Source organism: Oryx dammah, unplaced genomic scaffold (genome assembly GCF_014754425.2).
Source record: "Oryx dammah isolate SB20612 unplaced genomic scaffold, SCBI_Odam_1.1 HiC_scaffold_21, whole genome shotgun sequence".
Taxonomy (NCBI): domain Eukaryota; kingdom Metazoa; phylum Chordata; class Mammalia; order Artiodactyla; family Bovidae; genus Oryx; species Oryx dammah.
The window spans coordinates 4,975,987-4,987,165 of NW_024070205.1; the positions used below are offsets into that span (position 1 = coordinate 4,975,987).

The 11,179-nt window shown below is 36.7% G+C and overlaps 1 protein-coding gene across 1 annotated transcript; it reads right to left on the reverse strand.

Moving 5' to 3' along the window:
* Positions 1–515: 515 nt before the first annotated feature.
* LOC120880391 (complement factor H-related protein 2-like) lies at positions 516–6,930 on the reverse strand. Its single transcript, XM_040263723.1, has 5 exons — positions 6,806–6,930; positions 6,189–6,383; positions 5,654–5,830; positions 1,357–1,539; positions 516–923 (listed from the first exon to the last, which is right to left on the reverse strand). The coding sequence occupies exons 1-5, from the start codon at positions 6,888–6,890 to the stop codon at positions 727–729; spliced, it is 837 nt and encodes a 278-aa protein (XP_040119657.1). The 5' UTR covers positions 6,891–6,930; the 3' UTR covers positions 516–726.
* Between the last annotated feature and the right edge of the window lie 4,249 nt (positions 6,931–11,179).

An 11,179-nucleotide genomic window follows, 5' to 3' on the forward strand; every position in this document is an offset into this window, starting at 1 on the left:
GGAACCCTCTGGCTCTACTGTTAGGGATGTAAATTGATACATCTTTGTGGAGAACACTATGGAGGGTCCTTTAAAAGGTAAAAATAGAACTACCATATGACCCAGCAATTCCACTGCTGGGATATCCCTGAGAAAACCAGGGATTTAAAATTTTATAACTTAAAATGACACATGTACTCCAGTGTTCATTGGAGCACTATTTACAATAGGCCAGACATGGAAGCAACCTAGATGGGTATCAACGGATAAATGGATAAAGAAGATGTGTTACAAAAACACAGTGGAATATTACACAGTCATAAAAAGAAACAAAATCTAATTACTAATCTAATAAACTGGATCTACTGACCAATGTAGGTATGACACACAGGTTTTTATGTGTTTGTGAAATGATATTATGAGGATGGAGATAAGCATTTTTTATGAAATAAAGTCTCAGGAAACTTCAGAAGTTATGGAGAATATTTTAGAAAGTTAAAATGATGGAAAGAAGGAGGCATTGAAGTGATTGCATCTAATTTCTTCCCAAAGATGTTTTATAAATAGGACATGTAGTATTTTGACTTTACAAGTGTTAAAGTGCTTTTAAGAAGTGATTAGTTGGTCACCTGGATTATAATTGCACCATCCACATAATATTTACCACAAATTCTGATTTACTTGATAAAATGAGAATTGGATTAATAATGAAAAGTTCAGTTTTATGACTGCATTTTAACCAATGTTTCATTCACAATGAGGATACACCACTTTTCCTTCGTGACAGGTTGTTCGAAATGTACGATTTGGTGTCGTTGGGCGATATCCATGTTTACACATAAATTCAATGTTGTCATCTGTTTTAGTATAAAGTTTTTTATCATGTCTCCATTTTAACTGTATGTTGTGTTGTTTCATCATTTCTTCTGAAATTACACATGCATCTGAAGTTAAAAAGAAACATAGAACATTAAGTAGTTTACAAACTTATCACTCAGGATTTTAGACTTCCAAGTAAAATCTTCTACACTGGTCCAAGATTTCATTCTCAAAACCTTTTCCAAGCCAACTCACTGAAAATCCATTATGTAGATTCCAATTAATGATATTAAAATGAGGTACTACATTTAATTTATTAAGTGTTACAATGAGGGATTCATGAAGTCAATATCACATTGAGTTTACATTAAATAATCTTTCATTGCTATGATTCCTTGAACAAGAGTTTTTCAAACTTTATTTTCTCGTATATTATTATCTGTTAGTCACACATTCAATAGAATTGTTGTTAATCCATAAAATTTCTATTCTAAACAACAAAATATTATACCAGTTACACGGATTTTCCCAGGACCCACGAGAAGATGGAAGTATTACCTAAGCACTTTGGTGGTTCTGACCACTCTCCATTCCGACACACTATGTGTCTGTCTCCCTGAAGTACATAGTAGGCCTGGCACTTGTACTCAACAGCTGATCCTGGAGGGTACTGTGGTAATGGGAATGAGACAGTGTCTCCATTGTCTATTGGTGGAGGAGGCCCACATCTTCCTTGAGGGTCTAAAAACATAATTTGACTTATTGAGAGACCAAAGAAAAACAGAAGTTAAAGAAAGCAAACAAAAATATACCACAATATGTAATATCAAGATTTATGATTTCTGATGACACAAATGATTCATTTAAGGAATTTTAATCACTTAAACTGAGAGTCGAATTTTAAGGCCTTCCTTTCACCCCATGTGAAAGCATACATTAGACATTAGCAAACATGTCTGCTTTGTGGTATTCTGGTACTTAAAAATGTTTTCCTTAATGAATGTTTGCTAGAAAGATGGATTGCTACCATAAACAAAGGAAGTTTCTTGGTCTTAGGTATTAAGCATACTGCCATGGCTATTGGATCTTTAGTAATTTTAAAAATTGATTTTCATTTTTTTTCCAAGAGAAACATCAACTTCTTAAATAAAATTCAAGGAATTACAAATGTGTATAATGTGAAGGGAATTTCAGGCTTTCTGTCTGGACAAAATGAGAAGGGAACATTTCTGCTTATTTCTTCTGCTACATATTCCCTCTGTTAACTAAAACTCCTGAACAGAATTATAAAAACCAACATAAGAGGTTGTGAAGAGTGTAGAAAAGAAGTAGATTGTTTTGAGACCTTGGGATTCAAGGAGTTACAATGCACTGGTTGTTGGAGCTTTCACTTTGCTTTGTATGTATCAGGACCGGGCACTGAGATTGCAACCCAGAAATGATCTCACATTCAGGCAAAATTAACAAACAAAAAGGTCACAAGAAGGTTCTGCTTTCTTTAGGCACAGGCCCAGGAAAGAATCAACCTAGCAAGGCAGAAACATTTTTTTTTCATAGTACAGGACTTAGTCTAGAAAAACATCACAGAGGAAACCTAAGACTAACCCTCTCTTCACCTTGATCAACAGGGGCCTTTGATGAGTCTAGACTTTTCACCCATGCTGGAAGGGAACAAGATGCCTGTCCTTGTGTTTGGACTGCACCGTGGGGGTTTCATGGTCTCCTGGAATCTGCATCTTGCATCTGCCATAAAGTTACTTTTGTGGATAGATGCTAAATTTTTATTATTGAAGGTGGGATACCAGGAGGAGCATCTTATCCTTTATCTTGCTGACATCACTCTAACCTCCGTGCTATTTTTGTCTGTATTTCATAATTGTTCTCTTCTTTCTGTTTGGAATTTCTTATTTCTAATAATTTTGTATATTCCCTCACTATTTTATTAATCTCTGTTTAGCAGATTGCTTCTGCTTCCTTTCTTCAATTAATAATAATTCAATCACATTACAGTTTTTTAGACACCTATATGTTTGATTTGCAAATGCTCATTTAAAAAAAAAATTATTCTATATCGGAGCACAGCTGAGTAAAAATGCTGTCTAGTTTCAGGTGTTCAGTAAAGTGACTCAGTTATGCATATACATGTATCTCTTCCTGGAAATTTTTTTTATTGCAGTATAGTTGATTTGCAATGTTATGTTAGTTTCAGGTGCAAAGCAAAGTGAATCTCTTATACATATATCAACTCTTTTTTAGATTCATTTCCCATAATCACCCAATAAAGGTGATTTTAAAAAATTGTTCAAATCACCTCTATTCAGATTTGAATTACATACAATAAAATCCACACGTCAGCCAATGATGTGACAATGTGTAGCTGTTACAAACCCAACCAACTAGGGGCAGTTTTCTTCTCCCTTTACAATTCTGCTGTTCCATTTCTACTCCACCCCTCCCCCACAACTCTCCTCTGCTTAGAAGCCCATGTTTTCTGCCCCTACGGAGCAACACTGCCTTCCTACAACTTTGTTTATGGATTCATACAAAATGCCTTCTCTTACATCTGGCTGCTTTATGTCATCAAATGTCGGGCCCCGTCTGCTCTGTGGTGTCTTACATCATTAGCTCACTCCTTTTCACTGTGGAGCAGGGTAGCTTTATATAAATGTAAGTATGTTTATCCATTTTATCCTCTGTTGACTGTCTTTTGAAGTGTTTCCAGTTTGTGGCAGTTATAATTGACCTATTTATGAACACCTGAACTCAAGTCTTCGAGTAAACATGTATTTACTATTTCCTGCTGTATATTTAAAAGTGAAATTGCTGGGCTATCTGATACATGCATGATTAAATCTGTAGGAAACTGCCGTACTGATATTCAGAGTGATTGTACCATCTTACATTCCCACCAGCAATGTGTGAGAGTTCCAGTTGAATCTTCACTAACAAACAGGTTGATTGGTTTTTTTTAACTGAGGTACAACTGGTTTCCAATACTGTGTTAGTTGCAGGTGTATAGCATGGTGATACAGTACTTTTATAGATTATACTCCTTTGTAGTTTAAGACAGAGACTATAATTCCCTCTGCTATACCATATACCCTTGTGGCATATCTGCTCTATATAATACATGGTAGTTTGTACCCCTTAATCCCATACCTCTAACCTGCCCCTCCCTACTTCCTTCCATCTTTTGGTAACTATGAATTTTTTTCTATATCTGTGAGTCTGTTTCTGTTTTGCATATACATTCAGTTATATTATTTTTTAGATTCCATATATAAATAATATCATAGAATATTTGACTTTCTGAGTTGAGTGCATTTCACCGAGGATTATATTCTCTGGGGCTATCCATGTTGTTACAGATGGCACTATTTCATTCTTTTTTGTGGCTGTGTAGTATTCCATTGTATATATACAATGGAAAACACCTGAGTTGGTTGCCAGGGAAGCCAACTTTGTGATGAGAAGATTAAAAGTTTCAGTCCCACAACCCTGGCCTCCAGGGAGGGAAGAGTGGCTGCAGATCACATCAACTGCTGATGGCCCATGGATTAATCAATTTGCCCCTGTTATAAAACCTCCATAAGAAAAAAAGGATGGGATTCTGAGAGATTCCTGGGTGGTGAACAAGTGGACGTGCTGGAAGAGTGGCTATTATGAGGGGCCTGAAAGTTCCTCGCCTTCTTCACACCTCACCCTGTGCCTCTCTTCCACCTGAGTGTTCCTCAGTTATGTTCTTTATATTCTTTAAAGGAATCTGGGAAATCAAATGTTTCTTTCAGTTCTGTGAACCACTCTAGCAAATTAATTGAACCTGAAGAAGAGGTCCTGGGACCCTCTAACACATAGCCCGTAGACAAAAGCATAGATGACAAGCTAGACTGGTGACTGACTTGTGAAGTGGGCGGTGGGAGGAAGAAGTCTTGCGGGCCTGAGCACCTGCCTGTGGGAACTGACAGTATTTCCAGTTAGACAGTTTCAGGGAATTGCTTCATGTTAGGGTCGCTAAGAGTCGGACACGACTGAGTGATGTCACTTTCACTTTTCACTTTCATGCATTGGAGAAGGAAATGGCAACCCACTCCAGTGTTCTTGCCTGGAGAATCCCAGGGACGGGGGAGCCTGGTGGGCTACCGTCTATGGGGTTGCACAGTCAGACGCAACTGAAGAGACTTAGCAGCAGCAGCAGCATGGAAAACATGCATCATTGTAATAGGAAAGATCATTAAACAACTGGAATGGCCTATTTCAACAATTATAACTAGGCTTGTCCTAAGTTGAAGTAAAAGCCACGTGTGGTAACTGAAATATTCAATTTGACAAATTTGATTTTGACCTTGAAAAAGGCTAGTTTTCCTTCCCTTTGTTTCCTCCCTATGTATCATTTACTTACTTGCTGAAGGACCTTGTCAGAGTCAACTGGCTGCCTTTTAAAGTTCCATGAGAGAACCATATTTTGATTTGCTTCTTTTGATGCATTGTTATAGTTTGTGAAGCTATTGAGATTTACATTAAAATGCTGTATATTCAAAAGCAGCGCAATATGCATTACCAAGATTTGTTGATTCTGATAAAAATCATTTACTGAAGAAACTATATAATGTGAGAATTACAGTTTTTCACCGTGTTCTTGGCTAGTGTTTGCTATTATTACATTTAATTTATGTAAGTAGACAAAATGATTTTCTAGTGATGACCCAGATATTTGCAGCTCTACTTAGCCAGAGTTGGAACCTTGAACTGAAAAGGTGATGATAGTAGCAACAGCAATATCGCCTGTACTTAATATTGTTATTTCTCTATAAAATATAAATGAATACCGGACCCGAGAGCACAGTGTGTTACTCACAGACACGACGGCATTCAGGAGGGGAGGACCAGCCACTTTCTCCACATGTAATGCTCCTCTGACCGTTTGGGAGGCTGTAGCCAGCATCACACACAATGTGAACGATGTCACCTTCCCGGTGTGTTTGTCCTGAAGATGTAGATTGACCATTTTCCACCCAAGGGAAAAAGCACTGTCCTAAAAGGCAAAAAATGACTGGTACTCATTTTGCATTGAAAGAGTATGACATTTTGCGAAGTTCCAAAGAGAAATCAAGTACAAAAATTTTGCTTCTTAAAAATTTGGCCATGCATGTAAAAAATTAATACACCATGTCATTAATTCCAACTTGTATAATGAAAACATTTTTCACTTGTAAAGTCACTTTCCACAGACATCTTCTCACAGTGACTGTCTTAGGTCGACCTGTCTTTGCTGGCTCCTCTGGTCTCCACTGCTGCGACTGTCCAGACCCTGCAATTCCTTCAGGCATGGCCTCTCCACCCACTGGACACACTGATAGTTCATCCCGGTGATGAGGAGGGTGCTTACTCACTGAGGCACTTTGGTGTTGGGGACCATCCTTCCTCTGTACAATTTATTCGAGTCCAGAGTGATTGTGAAGGAGTCACAAAGCTGTGTTCACAGGTGTAGTAGAAATATTTCCCTACATCAGCTGGGAAGATTTTTTTATATCTATTTTCATTATATATGCTTCCATGTTTTATTTCTGGAAAATCACACATTCTTCCTTAAGGAAAAAAAATAGTTATCCTACATTAATGAATAGTTCTTTGTATGTTAATAATCCCATTGATGAATTTATTATTCTTCTTAGCTTAATTATCCCACGTGTACTAGTGATAGAGGTCTGGGACAGTCTATAACTAATAGGGTGTAAAGGTCCTGGAGAAACACAGGATGTTCATGTTCTTTGGAAGTGTTTCTAATATTGACAATATACAGGGTAAAAGAAGAGAGAGAAAACATAATGTATTTTCTTTTTCCTTAGAGTATGAGGTAATTTCTCTATAAGTTTACTCTCCATCATGATGATACAATACAGACAATTTCTACAAGTCGCCTATTAAAATACAAAGACTCATGAAAGTAGGTAAAACATGAAGCTATGCTTAAGAGGGAAGCTGAGTGTTCAGATCTGTTTCAACTTACCTTGCCCGTGAGCACAGCAAACCCACAGGGTGAGGATGCCATTGAGGAGTAACAGCACATTAGACATTCTCAAAGGCATGTTCATGCGAATATTTCAGTTGCGTTGTTTGGCTGTTTAGCAGCTCCTCAAGCGTGACTCTGAATTTAAGGGGATATCTATCAACGTGATGCTAGTTAAGTGAGGTCACTTAGTATCAAAGTTCAAAGAACTTTGCCACATCCCTGAATTCCTGGTAGTGGTTTCAAAACAATTTATTGAATTCATTCCCAGATATGTACTTGTCTGTTTGCACCAATGTAACTCAGGGAAGAGACGTTTTCCCCAGAGTGAGGTGACAGTTGCCTTTTGGTTGGTAAACAAAATAGAACCCTTTTAAAAAATGTATTTTTATTGAAGTAGAGTTGATTTACAATGTTGTGTTTATTTCTCTTGTACAGTAGAATAGTTCAGTTATGCATACATTCTTTTTTCACATTCATTTCCACTGTGGTTTGTCTCACAATACTGAATACAGTTCCCTGCACCATACAGTAGTTTTGTTGTTTATCTTTCATATGTGTAATAGCTCGTGTCTGCTAATTATCAAGAAGGCAGGAAGAGAAGGGAACCCCAGAGGACGAGATGGTTGAATGGTATCACCAACTCAGTGGATATGAGTTTGAGTAAGCTCTGGGAAATGGTGAAGCACAGGGAAGTCTGGTGTGCTGCAGTCCATGGGGTCACAAAGAGTCGGACACGATTGAGTGACTAAACGACAACAAATGTAGCTGTATGAGTTTGTTTGTTTCTTTTTAGGGAGAGTACTAGACTGGCCTCTAAAGTGATATAAAACACTAATTTTTAAATTAAACACTTCTCAAAAAAACACCATTTCTTTCTCAGCCAGATGAGTAACCGAGTCCATGTCACTAACACTTTCTCACAGCCTTTACTTACCTTCTCCCAGCTTTGTGTGGGGTAGGGATTTACGAAAATTGATGTGTACTTGGACCTTACTCCACCCTCTATGTTTTCTTGTGCTTAGGAAAGCACCAGTGTTTTTGAAACTCACTTGGGATCATGCTAATAAATACAGGAGTTTCAGTGTATTCTCGGCATGAAGTATTGAATGGGCTTTGTGTGTGTGCTCCCTTGAGTCCGACTCTTTGTGACCCCACAAACTCTAGCTGCTAGGCTCCTCTGTCCATGGGATTTCCCAGGCAAAGATACTGGAGTGAGTTGCCATTTCCTTTTCTATAACGTACTTTGAGGTACCTTTTAATTTTAAAACATATTCAGATGCACATAATGATAATCCTCTTTTTATAGGAATATAACTCAAGAATCTTTATCTGTTCTTTCACTGACTTATTAATTGCTTTTATTCTTTATTTTGTTTATATGTGTATTTATATAACTAATTATGTTTGTCATCATTTAAAATGTAATTCTTTTAATAGAAGAGAATTTCTATTATCAAGAAATTCTATTATCTAATTATCAAGCAGATAATTAACATGGAAAATATAATACTACTAGAAAGGAGAAGAAAATAGATCAGTCACCAATGTGAAAGAGTTAATGCACTGAAATTATTTATTGTTTACTTACATAATATAACTATAATAGTTTCAAAATACTAAATTATTTATTAATGTAAGCTTCCAGAATAGAAAAATAGAAAAATAGCTTATAGCAACTAACCTTTCTATAAAGAAATATTATAAACTACAGCAATGAGTACTTGACATACTGAAAGAAAGCAGAAAATGGTTAAGTGTCCAACCCTTGAAAAAATGGAACCAAACTGGGACCTATATTTACCCATTTGGGGGGAAATTCCCCCAAATCTTCATATTTCTCCTTAAGTTATCTACAAAATCCACATGAGTATTTATGGGGTGAAACTCCAAAATCAGATAAAATTAAAAAGAGAATTACCATATAATAATGAAGAGTGTTTTATAATAATAAATAGTCCAGATGATGTTGAATTCACCAAGGCAAAAGGAAAAAAACCATTACAATGGTAAGTGGTAAGAGCAGAGTAAAACATAATTATAGCATGTAATGTTTACAAATTAAGGATTCCACCAAAAAAAGGCTATTAGACCTATTATATTAAAAACTTCATATAAAAACAAAAATTGAAAAAATATTAAAAGCCACAATGACTTTTATACTTTAAAAACTTTCTTAAATGAATTTGAGAAAATGTTTGAAGAGTGCTACACTGCAAATTGTAAAACAAAACTGAGAAAAATGTTAAAATGCAAATCAAGGAAGAAGTAGATGATGATTCTTTAATTTGTCCTCCAAAAGTTAATAGTATGATTTAAAAATGCATGTGCCAATGGCCAGATCAATCTTGAAAGTAAAAGAAGATTCATAATACCAGATATCTAGATTTATAATTAAGATATTGTGTTTATCACTGTGTGGTAGTTGGCTAATGATAGTCAAATTGATCAGTAGAAAGAAGAGAGTTCAGAAATATATACCCACCCAGAGATTACGTTGTGTGCACCAATGTAATTCAGCAGGGAAGAGAAGTTTTCCCCAGAAAGAGTGAGGTGACAGTTGCCTTTTGGTTGGTAAACAAAATAGACCCTTTTAAAAAATATATTTTTATTGAAGTAGAGTTGATTTACGGTGTTGTGTTTATTTCTCTTGTAGAGCAGAATAGTTCAGTTATGCATATATTCTTTTTTCACATTCATTTCCACTGTGGTTTATCTCACAATACTGAATACAGTTCCCTGCGCCATACAGTAGTTTTGTTGTTTATCTTTCATATGTGTAATGTTAGCTCGTGTCTGCTAACCCCACTCTCCCTACTCTTCCCTCCCCCACACCATTGGCAGCCACAGGTCTGCTCTCCACGTCTGTGAGTCATTTCTGTTTCATAAATGGGTTCCTTTGTGTCAAATTTTAGACTCCACATATAAGTGATATCATGTGGAATTTGTCTTTTTCTGTTTGCATAATTAGTATTGAGAGTCCTTTTGATGTGCAACTCAAAAAACAGAAAAATTAATAATTAATTAATTTTCTTTTTCCTTAGGAAAGTATGTGGTAATTTTCCTGTATGTTTACTCTCCATCATGATGACACAATATAGACGATTTCTACAGAGGCACATGAAAGTAGATAAACATGAAGTTACACTTAAGAGGGGAACTGAATGTTCAGATCTGTTTCAACTTTTTCCATGAGCACAGGAGGACGACATTGAGTAGTAACAGTATATTAGATATTCCCAAGGGCATGTTCATATAAATATTCCAGTTGTGTTGTTTGGTTGATTAGCGGCTCATCAAGTATGACTGAATTTAAGGGGATTTCTATCAATATGATGCTAGTTAAGTGAGGTTACTTAGTAAATATCAAAGTTCAAAGAGCTTTAAAAATCCCTGATTTCCTAGTAGTGGTTTCACAACAGTTTCTTGAATTCATTCCCTGATATGTGCTTTTACAAATCTTTTTTTTTTTTAAGACAGTAACAGACTGGCTCCAAAAGTGATATAAAAATCTAATTTTTAAATTAAACACTTCTCAAAAATCGTTGAAGTTCTCTCTCAGCCAGGTGAAGTGTATATGAATAACTGATTCCATGTCACTATCACTTTCTCATGTCCTTTCACCCAGCTTTGCTTGGGGGTCTATGAAAACCAACGTGTCTTTGGACCTTACTCCACCATGTATACTTTCCTGTGCTTAGAAAGTGAAAGTCCCTCAGTCATGTCTGACTCTTTGAGACCCAATAGACCATAGCCCACCAGCCTCTGTCTATGGGATTCTCCAGATTAAGAATGCTGGAGTGGATTGCCATTTCCTTCTGAAGGAGATCTTCCTGACCCAGGAATCAAACTCGGGTCTTTCACATTGCAGGCAGATTCTTTAGCATCTGAGCCACCAGGGAAGCTGGTGCTTAGGGAAGCACCAATTTGAAAAAAAAAAAACACAAAAAACAATTCACTTGAGATAACAGTAGTGAGTACAAGAGTTTCAGCATATTATTGACATTAAATATTCTTTAATGTGCTTTGAGGCACCTTTTAATTTAAAAATATATTCAGATGCACAGAAAGATACCCTGGAGGGGGCATGGCAACCCACTCCAGTATTCTTACCTGGAGAATCCCCATGGACAGTGGTGTCTGGCAGGCTACAGTCCATGGGGTCACAAAGAGTCAGACATGACTGAGCGACTAAGCACAGCACAGCACAAGAGTGTGTCACTCCCATTTCCACTGGATTCCTGGTACTGTTAATCTTATCCAAGGAGACACAACACCATATATCAGATGCTGACTTAGAGCAGAGGGAAAATGGCCACAACCTGGCAAAGGATTGACACCTTGGAAATTCACTGAAACTGAGTTTTCCAACTG